Genomic DNA, 15,407 nt, shown 5'->3' with positions numbered 1-15,407 from the left:
CTGAATGCTTCAGACACAGTGGAAAGAGTTTGAACCTCTCCTCCCGAGAAAATTCCTCCTATTCCACATCTTCCGGTGGTGGCCTCCCACGCTGCATCCACTTTACACACAAGAACCCCACTCTGGAAGGATGTAGGAGGACATACCGAACGAGTCGAGACCTTCCACGAAGGAGGACCCAAGCGAGAGACATCAGTTTGGTCGGTTTGAGCATAATTCCACTCCTTAGCATCTTTTATGCTTTTGTTGATGATCTCCTGAGCTGTGTAATCTTTATTTTCAAAGACAAGCTTATTTCTGGTCTTCCATAGATTCCATAACACCCAAGACCATAAGGGAGCATTTAATCCGACCGGTGGAAGAACAATACAACGACTTCTCTGTTTGATCAGTTCTGCAGCAGAGGGGATAATGTTTGTTAGGATTTGAGTCGTCGAGGTCAGACTCCATATTTCTCCGCTATCAGACATGTAAGTACATGTAGATCATCCTCAGCAGCTCCACATCTTGTGCATTTGAAACTTGGGAAGCCTCTCCTTTCAAGATTAGAGTTAACCGGTATCGCCTTTTCACTACTCTCCACAGAAAATCTTTCAATTTAGGACTCGGTTTGACATTCCATAGATGCTGTAAGCACTTCACTGGCTCATTATCAATGTCACTCAATCTCTCTGATGTCATTCCGATACCATATCCTGTCTTTACCGAGTAAGACCCAGATCTTTCGGGATGCCATCTAAGAGAGTCCAGAGATGTTAATGAGCTTGTTTTTATCGCCAAAATAGCATCATCATACTGAGGTATCACACTACGGATTTTTGTTAAGTCCCACTTGTTCGTCAAAGGACAGAGAAGGTCGCTAACCCTCATTGAATTGCTATCCAAAGTAGCAGGACCTATCGGTAGACATGGCGACTTAAAGGAAAGCCATGGATCATCCCACAGTCGGATATTTTCACCATTACCAACAGCCCAAATAATTCTCTTCCTAAGGATGACCATTCCAGCCAATACACTTCTCCAACCGTGAGACGCTGAGGTCGAAACTAGACAGTCCAAGAAGGAGCAGTCTCGTGAGTATTTACCCAATAATACATGAGCCAGTAGCGACTGAGGTTCAATGATTAAGCACCATCCCATTTTCGCAAGTAAAGCATCGTTAAAGGTCTCAATATCTCGGAAGCTTAGTCCACCCGCATATTTTGACATCGTCATTGTTTCCCAAGAAACCCAACACATCTTCTTCTTCCCCGGGTTCGCATCCCACTAGAAGCGAGTAAGGAGGGACTGAATTTGTTTACACGGCAATATTGAAAGTTTAAAGCAAGACATCGCATAGCAAGACGTAGCTGAGAGTACTGATTTGAGCAGAGTTTGTTTGCCTGCGCCAAATAAAAACTTTGTTGTCAACTCTGTACTTTTTGGCGAATCATATCTAGGATTGATGCAAATATCTCTTTTCCGTCGTCCGAATTGCTCCGGAAGTCCTAAATATTTGCCAATTCCTCTTTTGATGCTATCGACATCGTTTCTTTGACCCTGGCTCGGACGCAAGCAGGAGTCTTAGCTGAGAAGGTGAATATGTTTTGTGCTCTTTAGCACGAAAGCTGATGTTAAGTTGTGTATAGGCATGGAATCTACACGAGAAAAGCCGGGAAGTGGAACTTATTGATCGTGAGTTAACTGAATTCAACATGGAAGAAGTGAAGTGCATGATAGGCATTGCTCTGCTGTGCACTCAGACATCACATGCCTTGAGACCACCAATGTCAAGAGTGGTGGCCATGCTTTCAGGAGACGTTGAGGTGAGTGATGTCACCTCTAAGCCAGGCTACCTGACCGACTGGAGATTTGATGACACCACAAGCGCTTCTGTAAGTGGATTTCAAACCAAAGAGACTTGGGCTTCTGATTCCTTGTCCACGAGCTTTGTGGCGCCTGGCTCCGAGATATCACCTGGAAGCCGCGACTCTAAACCGATGCTTGGAGTGAAAATCAATGAGGGAAGATGACAAAGATCCTTCCTTATCTGTAACTATAAAGATAGATGTGTTGTGTAAGTGAATGAAGATCACTATTTTCTTCTTTGATTAGAGAAATATATATTATATCCCTTTGATTCTGTCAATAATAATTAAGCTCTTCAGTTTTCCTCAAATTTGTTGAGAGTGAAGTTGATACTTTGGTGCTATGAAAAGAAGAGTAAGACTGAGCATTATGTGTTGTGTTCCCAAATTGCATGGACAGAGTGATTCCATGAGAGAAGACCAGACTCGCGTAATGTTTAGAGGTTCAAGTTCAAGAACATATTGTCCCCTACTAGTTCCGTTGTCTGAACGACACATAGCACAAAACGGGTCGCGTGATAATGTAAAAACAAATAAAAAGTTGTCAAAAGTCTTTACTTCCACACAAAGACTTTTGCATATTCACAAGTCAAGTAGGCATTATTGATGGTACTATTATATATAGTACAATGCATTATGATTTTTCTTGTCCTGATGTAATAATATCAAGAGCATGGAAATTACTATAGATCAGAAAGACCAGGATGGAGGAAAGAGCGACGAAGGAAGGAACGAAAAGGGACAACACAATCAACACAAAACTAATAATGATGTGACCAGTGACCAGTGACCAGTGAGAGTGTAGTGCAGAAAAAAGGACTGATGAGCACTGACAGAGTAGTGCAACACACGGTGGTCCTGGTCCACCACCCGATGACTAATTAATAACGAGTTGTAAATCTCTCCATTCATTCTTATCTATGTGGTGAAAAAGTAGACAAACCACATTACAAGTCGATGAATAAAATGTTATTATAAGTCAATAGAGGATAATCATCGCTAGAGAGAATTTAAGAAAGATTTTTCTTGAAAAGTAAAGACAGAGCACCATTGTTGTTTGTGTTTCAGAACCAAACCCCCAAAAAGAAAAAGAAAAGAAAACAAGAACCTCCGTAGACGACGAGGATGCCCACGTGCCTGCACTTCACTGTCTGGTTACTTTTGTGTATATTCGGTTCGATTCACTTGGTTCGATCTCAAAACCGAACCGGAGCAACTACTGACCGCGACGAAGGTCTGTTTGTTAACTGAAACACTTGTAAATAATTAAGTCTGTTTGCTTGGTTAAACTGAATTTGATCCAATATTGTGGTGTGGTACGTATAAACAACAGCCTTAGCTTTGAACTCCATATTCACGGCTTGGAAGATCCAGGCGCCGAGGAGTAACTGGAACATCAGTGGCGAACTCTGCTCCGGCACTGCCATCACCGAGAACATTACCATCGACGACAAAGCCTACAACCCTCTAATCAAATGCGACTGCACGTTCAGCGACTCCACAATCTGCCGCATCACCGCCCTGTACATCAAACCTTCGTTTTTTTTTCTTTTTTTCTTTTTCTTTTTCTTTTGTACAGCACACCTTCTCCTTCTCTTCCCCCTATATATGTTGTCTTTGTGCATTCATTCGCCCACTGAATGTTTTGCCATGCATCATGCATGTTGTTGATTTTACACAGCAAGGTTTATGCGATGGATGTTCGAGGACCTATACCTCCACAACTCTGGACTTTGATATACCTCACTAATCTGTATATATATATATTTGACTTTGCCTTTTCCTTGTCTTTTTTCTTCTATTATTGTTATTAAAAAAAACAAGAGCACAACATACACATGCATCTTTCTTTCAGGAACCTGGCTCAAAATTTTCTTACGGGCTCCCTTTCCCCTGCAATTGGAAATCTGACTAGAATGGAATGGCTGTAAGTCTTTTTATATTGATTGAAACGTACCTTCTTATTCCTCTCTAGTAGCTAGTTCTGTGTCTCTCACACTTCCAACTGTGTTAGGACTTTTGGGATCAATGCCTTGTCTGGCCCCGTTCCCAAGGAAATTGGTCTTCTTACAAAATTGAAATCTATGTAAGCTTCTTCTTCTTCATTTATATTCTTCCTTTGAATTTTTTTCTTCATAAATGTCAGGTTTTGATGCTTCCACCTTATATTGTATACATTTTCTGCATGCAGTGGTATTAGTTCAAATAAATTTTCTGGCTCTATACCAGCTGAGATTGGGAATTGCACAAAACTACAACAGATGTGAGTCTGTGTACTTCTACAAGCATTTTTTATGTATATTCATTTCCCAGTTATAAAGTCTTTTTGCTTGGACAGCACTTTTATATTGTTAAAATTCTTGCCCATTTAATTACTTCTTACATCTGTTAATTAATACAGATACATGGATAGTTCCGATTTCACCGGTGGAATACCTTCATCATTTGCTAATCTTGTGGAGCTGCAAACAGCGTTAGATTTTGTTTTATTGAAATTTAGCTTTATCGTTAAGTTTTCCTACGTACTACTACTTAATTAACATTTTTCCACTTAATGTTGTATCAGTTGGATGATGGATCTGGGACTTACAGGCCGTATACCAGACTTTATAGGAAAATGGACCAAACTTACCGGCTTGTAAGAAGATTTCATATTTTGTTATTTAATTTTATTATATGACTGACTGCTAAGTGCTTTTTACCACAGGAGAATTTTCGGAACTGGTTTAAGTGGTCCGATACCTTCGTCATTTTCCAACTTAACTTCTTTGACAGAACTGTATGTGTTGTTTGCATTGGTGTCAGAACCATTCTTGTTTACTATCTTTCTTTCCCTCTCTCCTCCACATATATAATAGCTCCTGCCTATTCTAAATGTACGTAGGAGGCTTGGTGATATATCAAACGGTAGCTCTTCTCTTGAGTTCATCAAAAACATGAAATCTCTAAGTACATTGTAAGCCAACTTTGGTTCAACTTCTTCTAACCTAACTCATATGATCACATTATAATGTACTGTTGTGTGTGTGTTTTTTTTTGGCAACAAATACTGTTGTGTGTATTTAACATATTTCGCAGAGTATTGAGGAACAGCAATCTCACTGGGACAATACCTTCTTATATTGGAGAATTCTCAGGTCTCCAACAAGTGTAAGTACAACATAAACATGTCATGATATCTGTTTCATGGTCTTTTCTTTAAAAAAAAGTGTTCTGGTTTGTGAAAGTGATCAAAGTGATCTTAAATCTTTTTTTTTGTCACTCATTTCTAACACATGAATTGAACTTAGTGTGTGATTTGCGTCTATTTTCCAGTGATTTAAGCTTCAACAAACTACATGGACCAATTCCGGCTTCATTGTTCAACCTAAGTCGACTTACTACCTTGTAAGATTGATATGTTTTTATGCTTTGTTTTCCAGTCATTTAAGAGATGATAATTGTCAAAAAAAAAAAATTATGTCTTTACTCTTCTTATTATATAGGTTTCTAGGGAATAACACGCTGAATGGTTCCTTGCCCACTCAAAAGAGCCAGACTTTGAGCAATATGTGAGTAATCAATTCCTTTATATTTGATCATCTTTGAAAGCCACAAATTCCTGATATAGACTCAAGTTGTGTACAAGATACATAATCAGGAAACTGTTTTGGAAGAGATAATAAAAATACACATTAAATATTATGTAGATCATAATCATTGTTTTTTATACTTTCAGAGATGTGTCGTACAATGATTTGTCTGGGAGTCTTCCTTTATGGGTCAACTTACCGAACTTGCAACTGTAAGTAAAGAAAACACTATACCTCTACTTTTGATTTTTTTCCATATATATATTGATTATGAAGCTTACTTTATTGTAGGAAATGTTTATTTAAATCATAACCAAACTATATGTTACTTGTGCAGAAATCTTGTTGCCAACAACTTCACCTTAGCTGCAGGTCTTGACAGCAGGTGATTTTGTTAAATATCTATGTTCTTGTTGATGCCTGAAATTCCAACATCATATTTTTTTTCTTACAAAAATCTCATGTTCCATTTCCTTAAAAGTGTTTTATCAGGACTGAACTGTCTGCAGAAGAACTTCCCCTGCAATCGAGGCAAGGGATTATGTAAGTGTAACAAAAGAAATATTCTATTAGTCATTGTTATACATACATGTGCAATGGGTGGATCTAGCTTAAGGTTTTCTATGTTGACTGGTGTCTAGATTCTGACTTTGCTATCAACTGCGGAGGCCAACAAATACGGTCAGCTAGCGGAGCAGTATTTGAGAGGGAGGACGGGGCTCTTGGACCAGCTTCATTCGTCGTGAGTAATGCACGGAGATGGGCAGCCAGTAGTGTAGGACTTTTTGGGGGTAGCAGTAATATATACATAGTGACTTTACTATCACAATATGTCAACACTTTGGACTCAGAGCTTTTTCAATCAGCAAGACTTTCTGCATCTTCCCTAAGGTATTATGGGTTGGGCCTGGAAAATGGAGGCTATACAGTAACACTTCAGTTTGCTGAAATTCAAATAATTGATTCATCTTCTTCAAACACTTGGAGAGGTTTAGGTAGAAGACGTTTTGACATTTATGTCCAGGTCTGCACTACTACTAGCTTTTCAGCTTTCTTGGTGGTGTAATCAATATATAAACCTTCTTGGTCTGTTTTTCCAGGGAAGACTTGTTGAAACAGATTTCGATATACGCAGAACAGCTAATGACTCAACCTTCCGAGCAGTTGAGAGAGAATATAAAGTTAATGTATCAGAAAATTACATGGAAATTCATCTTTTCTGGGCTGGAAAAGGAACATGTTGTATTCCCATTCAAGGTGCTTATGGGCCCTTAATCTCCGCCGTTAGTGCAAAACCAGGTAACAAAAACAAACTGGCAAGTTAATTATTTTTGTTCCTTCTGACGCAAGTAAAAAGACCTAAGTGTTACATATCGTTGTTCAGATTTTATACCAACTGTGGCTAACAAACCACCATCAAAGGGAAATAACAGGACTGGTACCATTATGGGTGTCATTGTTGGCCTAGGACTTTTGACCATCATTACGGGAGTGGTTATCTTAATCATCCGAAAAAGAAGAAACCGATACACAGATGATGAAGGTAAACAAACTTGAATTTTATATATCCTTTCAAATTTGGTTCACTTCTTAAGAACCTGATTGTTGTTGTTGCTGCAGAGATACTGAACATGGACGTGAAGCCTTACACTTTTTCTTACTCTGAACTTAAAAGTGCCACTCAAGATTTCAATCCCTCAAACAAGCTTGGAGAGGGAGGATTTGGGCCTGTTTATAAAGTATAAATTATGAGACCAAAATACTTGAAACAAAAAAAACAAGTTATAGTTTTTTACTTATTATGATTTTAACACATTAAACAGGGAAACCTGAATGATGGACGAGAGGTGGCGGTGAAGCAGTTGTCGGTTGGATCCAGACAAGGAAAGGGACACTTTGTTGCAGAAATTGTAGCAATTTCTACAGTTATGCACCGCAACCTAGTTAAACTTTACGGATGTTGCTATGAAGGAGATCATCGTTTGCTCGTATATGAGTATCTCCCCAATGGAAGTCTCGACCAGGCACTATTTGGTAATGAACATATACATAACTTGTCGTCTATCTCCTGCTTCTCTGCTCAGAAGCTTAAAGTAGTTCGGGTGTTGCAGGAGGTGATAAGAAGACTTTACATATAGATTGGCCAACACGTTTTGAGATATGCATGGGAGTAGCTAGAGGTCTAGCCTACCTCCACGAGGAGGGGAGTGTTCGCATAGTACACAGGGATGTGAAGGCAAGCAACATTTTGCTTAACTCGGATCTGGTCCCTAAAGTCTCTGATTTTGGTCTGGCAAAACTATACGATGACAAGAAAACCCACATAAGTACCAAAGTGGCTGGCACGGTGTACGTATCTCCAAACCCGATACCTTTTTTTTTTACTTATGGAATTATTATTTTTATTTTGGTCAAAATTATGGACAGCACACATGTTGTTGTTATTGTTGTACAAATGCAAATAGTGGATATCTTGCTCCAGAGTATGCCATGCGTGGACACTTAACCGAAAAAACGGATGTGTATGCCTTTGGTATTGTGGTCCTCGAGCTAGTGAGTGGAAGGGGAAACGCAGATGAGAGCCTGGAGGGTGAAAAACGATTTCTTCTCGAATGGGCATGGAATCTACACGAGAGAAGCTGTGAAGTGGAACTTATTGATCGTGAGCTGACTGAATTCAACACGGAAGAAGTGAAACGCATGATAGGCATTGCTCTGCTTTGCACTCAAGCATCTCACGCGGTTAGACCATCAATGTCACGAGTGGTTGCCATGCTTTCAGGAGACGTTGAGGTGAGTGAAGTGACCTCTAAGCCGATCTACCTACCCGACTGGAGATTTGATGACACTACAAGGTCCTCTTTCAGCGCCTTTCAAACCAAAGACACGGGCGCTTCTGGCTCCTACTCAACGACCTTTGTGACACCCGCAGACAGCGACTTTAAGCCTATGCTTGGAGTCAAGATCAATGAAGGGAGATGAAACTGTCCCATCTCCTCTTTGATGGCTATGGAGATGTCTAAGTGTAGTATCACCATGTTCTTCTTTGGTTGGAAGACACATAGTTAGTTCACTTTATGTTATGAATAATTAGAGAAACATATATTTCACTTTATCATCTTCTGAGATATATTTCCTACAATTGTACCATTTTCTCTATTGTAATATAATTCTACTTTTAACCTTTATAAACTCTTACCACTTATGGATACAATGCATCAAAATTTTAAACAAAAAAGAAGTATTTCACTTTATTTTCAATAATGCTTATGCTCATCCTATTTTTATTTATTTTGCACAGACCAAAGGAATGTCCAACTTAAAAACTAGAGAATTAGAAACAATGTAGGAGATTGTTATTGAACACTACTTCATCTGACACATTTACTTGGAATCGAAAAACCAAATTGAACCGAAAAGGTTTGGTTTAGATTTGAATCATATCAATTATCTGAGCGGATCCTATTATTTAGAACCTAAATAGAACCGAACTGGAACTAAACCACAGCAACAACCATACCTAAATTTCTATAATATAAATTATTAAATTTATTTAGTTTTAAAATCATTAAATAATTTACAATACTATTTATAAAATGAAATACCAAAAAAACGAATGGCCAAAATATCATTTTATCCAAAATATTTTAAATTATCCAAAATTTTATTTGAAAACCAGAAAATGTATTATTTAATTCAAAAAACTTCGAATTTCAATCGAAAATTAGAACCAGATTAGATTTGAAATTATCTCAGATATTAGTCTATCCCAAAATTTGTTACTCTAACCGAATCATACCGGAATAAAATCAAAATTTTTAAATGTCCGAACAGATCCTAAACCTGTAGAATCAAACCAAAACCAGAACAAAGAATCAAATTCCGACTAAGTGCGTCAATTACTTTCGTCGTTGCCATTGCCACCTTCTGAGAGGCAAACACATTGTCACACGTTGTTGTGATTTGTGAGCTTCCAGTTTCACGCCATGATGGGCCTCTAGAAGCTAAATCAACATCCACATCATTATTGGACTCTAGAGCTAATTACATAGGCTTGGCCCATTTATTTTGTAGCCCATATTGAAAGCAGCGCTCTGATGATATTAAAAGGCGCTGAAACCCTAGTTGAGTTCCGTGTTAAATTTCAGTCATAGTCGTCGTCTTATAGGTTTTAGGGTTTTAGTGTCTCTCTCCTCTCTCAAACAAACAAACAAAATGGCTATGTATCTTCTCTACGAGTCATCTTCTGGCTATGGCCTCTTCGAAGCGCACGGTCTTGACGAGATCGGACAGAACACCGAGGCCGTCCGAAGCTCAGTCACCGACCTCAGTCGCTTTGGCCGTGTCGTCCAGCTAACCGCTTTTCACCCCTTTGAGTCTGCGCTCGATGCCCTAAACCAAGTTAACGCCGTCTCTGAAGGTATATTTATTGTCACCTTGTGGGAACTCGAACTATCACTCTGCCTTTATATTTTAGATATATTACCTGGGGATACTCTGCTTCCTATTCATTTTAGATAAAGGTTCAATTTTTATTAAAAGGTTGTGTCATTTGATGGCAGGTGTTATGACTGATGAGCTAAGAAGTTTCCTGGAGTTGAATCTTCCTAAAGTAAAGGAAGGCAAGAAACCCAAGTTCAGCTTAGGAACCTCTGAGCCTAAACTTGGTTCCCACATTTTGGAAGCCACTAAAATCCCCTGCCAGAGCAATGAGTTCGTTCTCGAGCTTCTCCGTGGTGTCCGCCTTCATTTTGACAGGTTCATCAAGGACCTCAAGCCTGGTGATCTCGAAAAATCTCAACTTGGGCTAGCTCACAGCTACAGCAGAGCTAAGGTCAAGTTCAACGTTAACAGAGTCGACAACATGGTTATTCAAGCCATTTTCCTACTTGACACCCTTGATAAGGATATCAACTCCTTCGCCATGAGAGTCAGGTTTGTTTTTTTATTCAATCTATGTGTATTATCATCAGTTCACATTGTTTATTGATTGATGTTGTTGTTACAGGGAATGGTATTCGTGGCACTTCCCCGAGCTAGTGAAGATTGTTAATGACAATTATCTTTACGCCCGTGTTTCAAAGATGATTGAAGACAAGTCAAAGCTGACTGATGACCACATCCCCATGCTTACTGAAGTCTTAGGGGATGAGGATAAAGCAAAGGAGGTCGTCGAAGCTGGAAAAGCATCCATGGGTAAGTGACCAAGCTAAGCTGTACAGATTAATTCGTGTTTGTAATCTCTCTTACATTTTATTTTTCTTCCGTATGCACAACAGGCCAGGATTTATCACCGCTTGACTTGATCAACGTGCAGACCTTTGCAAAGAAAGTGATGGACCTCGCTGACTACAGGAAGAAGCTCTATGATTACCTTGTCGCTAAGATGAGCGACATTGCCCCTAATTTGGCCGCCTTGATTGGAGATATGGTTGGTGCCCGTCTCATTTCACATGCTGGAAGTCTGACTAACCTTGCCAAGTGCCCATCTTCTACCCTCCAGATTCTCGGAGCTGAGAAGGCGCTTTTCAGGTGCGATATTCTTCTTCTTGTAATCTTGTCCATAAGTTATTCAAGTGCTGCGTGTGACATTTGAACATCTGTGGTGGTCTTTTCAGGGCTCTTAAAACACGTGGAAACACACCCAAGTATGGGTTGATCTTCCATTCTTCCTTCATTGGCCGAGCATCTGCTAAGAACAAGGGCCGTATCGCTCGTTATCTTGCAAACAAGTGCTCTATAGCGTCCCGTATTGATTGTTTTGCTGGTAAGTATCAGAAACTCGAGCCCTTTAATATTTTTTTTGAGAAATGTTGTAACCTGATTGGTGGTGTTGTCCTGATGCAGATGGCGCAACAACAGCATTTGGTGAGAAGCTTAGGGAACAGGTAGAGGAAAGGTTGGAGTTTTATGACAAGGGAGTTGCCCCACGTAAGAACGTGGATGTAATGAAGGAGGTGATTGAGAATCTGCAAAACAAAGGTAATTATATCTTTGAAATAAGATTTGTGCAAAGAGTAATGTATGGTGGTGGACTATAATAAGTGTTTGATCCGTGCCCTCCTTATAGATGAGGAAGTGAAGGAGACAGTGGAGGCCTCAGGAAAGAAAAGCAAGAAGAAGAAGGCAAAGGGTGAAGAAGAGGAGGCAGTTGATGAGGAGAAGTCAGAGAAAAAGAAGAAGAAAGAGAAGAGGAAGTCTGGAGGAGAGGAGGAGACTGATGATGGTCAGACTCAGAGCAAGAAGAAATCGAAGAAGAAGAAGTCCAAGAGTGAGGAATAGGGGCAAGATAACAAACCTATGTATTCTATTGTTTTTTTTTTTTGTTGAAGCTAAAATGTTTTTGCTCTGTTTCTTCTTCTTAGTAAAACTCTGTTCCGGGGAATCTTGTGTGTTGGTCTGAAAACGATTTTACACTAATATGAATGTGTTTTCATTTTTGCGGGGGAAAATTCCTGAAAAATACCTAGATTGAATTTCTTTTCCTAAAATAATACACTACGTTCTCCAATTAATACACAGACTAAATTTGGTTATCCGTTAAATACATCAACTTTTGAAATTCGTAGGTTTTACACCTTAGATTTAACAGTGTTAACTCTGGTTAGTTAACAGAGAACTAAAACGACATTAGAGAGTTAACTGAACACGTGATATGTCTGTGAAACTCGGGTTTGTTCCTAAAAATCCCCAAATCGAATTGCTCGATACTCTCTTCTTCTCTAAATATTGTTCTTCTTCTTGATGTCGCTCTGAAGTGTTCGATTTCTATGTTCTCTGAGACACGAAAAAGATGAGGTAATTCTCGATCCCTTCCCTTTCTCTTTTCCCCTTTCCAATTTGAGTTTCTGTTCTTCATCTTCTTCGGTTTGATTGCGTTTCTAAATCATAATCTTTGGTTTGATTGCAGTGAACTAGGGTTAATGAAGGTTAGGCTACACTATAGAGGCGTTATGGAGCGTAAAGAAAACGACTTTCACTATCGGGAGGATTAGTGAATAAAGACATTGCTAGCGATCCAGATTACATGACGTGGTCTATGTTCGAAGGATTCTGTGAAGACAATGGGTCAAACGGGGAGGTTAAACACGTCTGGTACAAGCTTCCACAAGAATCTATGGAGTCGGTGAAAGTGATTTCGGAAGTTTCTTCAGATGCTTCTATTAATCAGATGTGTTGTGAAGCTATAAAAGTAGGTGGAGTTGATATCTACATTGAGCAGAGTGTTGGTGAAAAGGTTGATGGCTCTGTTTCGGTGAATGGTGAAGAAAATAGAAGTGAAGACAGAGGTGAAGACAGAGGTGAAGAGAGAGGTGAGGAAGAGAGAGACGAGGAAGGCCAGAACGATGAAGAATCAGAGAGAGGCGAAGAAGGTCAGAGAGACGAGGAAGGTCAGAGAGACGAGGAAGGTGATTAGAACAATGGAGAATCAGAGAGAGACGAGGAAGGTCAGAACAATGCTCGTGATGAGGTTGAGGAAGAAGTCATCGAAGAAGCAGGAGATATTCCATTTCAGTCACTCTTTGGAGATATCCTTGATGATGAAGTTAGAGGTACCACTAGTGAGGAAGTTAGAGATGGCGCTAATGAGGAAATTAGAGGTGGAGGTGATGATGATGATGAAGAAGAATTGGAGAGGCAATTAAAGGATGATGAACATCCGGCTCCTGCTGTTGACACTGATGATGAGTGGGATTACTTCAATCGACAGGAAAAGGTGATTTCGAGAACTACATACAGCAATGAGAAGCCTCCATACCTGTGGTTAATGCAGACATTCAAGAGCGGAGAAGAGTTCAAAGACCAGCTGCTGCGCTATGTTTTGAAGACAAATTTCGATGTGAAGCTTTGCCGATTGGAGAAAACAAAGCTGGGAGCCGTTTGTATTAAGAAAAACTGCAATTGGAATTATTTATTGCTCTGTTGAGAAGCCAAAGGGGAAGTGGATGGTGAAATCTTATGTGGATAAACATAACCATCTGAAGAGTAGTAAAGCAAGGATGTTGAAGCAGGGTACAATTGCAAGGCTGTACAAGGATGAAGCAAGAAGAAGACCTGGTATTAAGGGTGATTATCAGATCAGTTTGCACGCTTTAAGAAGTGTTCGACGCAAAGGCACATGCGGACTTGCTGAAGACAGAACCGAAGACATGGTGTAGAGCGTTTTTCAGTAGACATGCACGACGCGAAGATGTGTGTAACAACCTCTCAGAGAGCTTCAACAGAACAATCAAGGATGCTCGTAAGTTGCCACTGATTAACATGCTTGAAGAGATTAGGAGACTTGCAATGAATCGTAACTCTCGAAGGCGTGAGAAAACAAGTGGCTGTTCGACTCAGTTTCCACCGAATATCATGGAGATTTTTGAGCAAAACCGCAAAGCAAGTAACCACTGCACCGTTATAAAGAGTAGTGAAAGCTTATATGAAGTCACTGAGTGGGATTGTAGCTACGTGGTATGCCTTCCAGAAAAGCATTGTGCTTGTAATAGATGTGACATCACCGGGATACCTTGCCAGCATGCTATTTATGTCATAAACGAGCATAACAAAGAAACTGAAGAGTAAGCTTTGTTGACTCTATCTCTCTCTTTGTATTATATAGGTTTTAACTCTATCTCTCTCTTTGTATTTTGTAGCTTTGTTGATCCTTACTATCTGACATCAAGGTGGCAAGACACCTACGAAAACAACATAAAACATGTCAACGGAGAGAGACTGTGGGAGAAGACAGGTAAAGAACCTATAGAAATCCCTGAAAAAAGGAGAATGTCAGGACGTCCGAAGAATTATGATAGGATCAAGGAGGCACATGAGTCAAAGACAAATCCAACAAAGGTTACAAGAGAAGGAAGAAGGATGACATGTAGCAACTGTAAGCAAACTGGTCATAACTGTGGAACTTGTACTGTACCAGCTGCTCCTGAGCTTCCTAAATGCAAAAGAGGACGGCCTAAAAAGACTGTAAGCAAACTCTGTTTTTTATATGTTTTTCTTGTGGTTTGATGATGTGTATGTAATTTCATATATGCTTTCCTTAATAAGGATGATCCTTGGAGCATTCAAAATGCACCGAAGAGGAGGAATGCTCAAAGCCAGTCCACACCAAATCCGGTCAGCACACAACCTTGTATTGATCCACAACCTTCAACTGCTCCACAGCCATCAAATGCTCCAACTGCTAGAGGCCGTGGCCGTGGACGGGGACGAGGGAGAGGGCGTGCTCGAGGCCGTGGACGTGAGTGTGTGCCTCCTGTTCCAAGAGAGTCTGGTTGCTATATTGGTCCTTACTCTGGTCGTGTATTTGAGGAATGGGGGTCTGCTGCTGTGAGTGATCAGAATTCACAAGGCTCTCAACAACAACCTCAAGATTCTTAGGCTCTATCACTTCTCTCAGTTTCTTATCTTGTATATTTCTCAGTTTTAAAACTCTTTAGGATGATCTTCTGTTGTTTGGATGTTTTAAAACTCTTTAGGATGATCTTCTTTTGTGTTGGATGTTGTGTTTTAAAACTCTTTAGATTATCTATGATATGTTTTATAAGAAATAATACAGGAAGAAGATCCAAAATGTAACAACAACAAACATAAACTTCATTGATCAAATAGAGATGAAAATAATGTCATTGATGCCATTACAACAAAAGACACAAACCATGACAATCCGAAACAGACAAACCAATAAAAGACAACAAAAGACACAAACATGACAAACTAAAACAGAAACACAAATCCGAATGAAACATGACAACAAAAGACACAAACCATAACTACTTCTTCATAATGCTAACGGCCAGGATGACTGTGACAACAACGAAGCCTCCCAATGAAAGACCAAGGAATTGCCTCAGCAATTTCTCCTTTTCAACTGATGTTATAAGAGCAATTTCAACTTTTTTTCTTCTCCTCTGCGAGTCTGTCTCCTTCCTCCAACAATAATGCAGTTGAATCATCAGATGTGGCTGGTTGAGAAGCTGTGCTAAGCAAC

At 39.7% G+C, this 15,407-nt stretch overlaps 2 protein-coding genes across 4 annotated transcripts; both read left to right on the top strand.

Moving 5' to 3' along the window:
- The first annotated feature begins 2,814 nt into the window (after nucleotides 1–2,814).
- LOC108821842 (probable LRR receptor-like serine/threonine-protein kinase At1g56140) lies at nucleotides 2,815–8,559 on the top strand. 3 transcript variants are annotated; one of them, XM_056997435.1, is made up of 23 exons: nucleotides 2,815–3,081; nucleotides 3,181–3,370; nucleotides 3,529–3,600; nucleotides 3,703–3,774; nucleotides 3,862–3,933; nucleotides 4,039–4,110; nucleotides 4,249–4,320; nucleotides 4,414–4,485; nucleotides 4,555–4,626; nucleotides 4,732–4,803; nucleotides 4,926–4,997; nucleotides 5,163–5,234; nucleotides 5,333–5,398; nucleotides 5,566–5,631; nucleotides 5,757–5,804; nucleotides 5,901–5,962; nucleotides 6,061–6,443; nucleotides 6,520–6,718; nucleotides 6,804–6,962; nucleotides 7,040–7,158; nucleotides 7,243–7,453; nucleotides 7,531–7,768; nucleotides 7,885–8,559. In XM_056997435.1, exons 1-23 carry the CDS (start codon nucleotides 2,973–2,975, stop codon nucleotides 8,399–8,401), a joined length of 3,087 nt encoding a protein of 1,028 aa, XP_056853415.1. In that variant the 5' UTR covers nucleotides 2,815–2,972; the 3' UTR covers nucleotides 8,402–8,559. The 3 variants fall into 3 exon arrangements, with proteins under 3 accessions (XP_056853415.1, XP_056853417.1, XP_056853416.1); XM_056997437.1 differs by lacking the exon at nucleotides 3,529–3,600; XM_056997436.1 differs by lacking the exon at nucleotides 4,555–4,626 and having other exon boundaries at nucleotides 7,885–8,558.
- A 994-nt stretch (nucleotides 8,560–9,553) lies between these two features.
- LOC108823106 (nucleolar protein 56) lies at nucleotides 9,554–11,857 on the top strand. Its single transcript, XM_018596353.2, has 7 exons — nucleotides 9,554–9,839; nucleotides 9,982–10,354; nucleotides 10,428–10,615; nucleotides 10,699–10,951; nucleotides 11,038–11,186; nucleotides 11,267–11,401; nucleotides 11,490–11,857. Exons 1-7 carry the CDS (start codon nucleotides 9,635–9,637, stop codon nucleotides 11,699–11,701), a joined length of 1,515 nt encoding a protein of 504 aa, XP_018451855.1. The 5' UTR covers nucleotides 9,554–9,634; the 3' UTR covers nucleotides 11,702–11,857.
- Nucleotides 11,858–15,407: the final 3,550 nt, after the last annotated feature.

This window comes from Raphanus sativus, unplaced genomic scaffold, assembly GCF_000801105.2.
Source record: "Raphanus sativus cultivar WK10039 unplaced genomic scaffold, ASM80110v3 Scaffold0646, whole genome shotgun sequence".
Lineage (NCBI taxonomy): Eukaryota > Viridiplantae > Streptophyta > Magnoliopsida > Brassicales > Brassicaceae > Raphanus > Raphanus sativus.
Note: the sequence above shows the minus strand (reverse complement) of the source record. Positions and strands in the feature narration are given on the sequence as shown.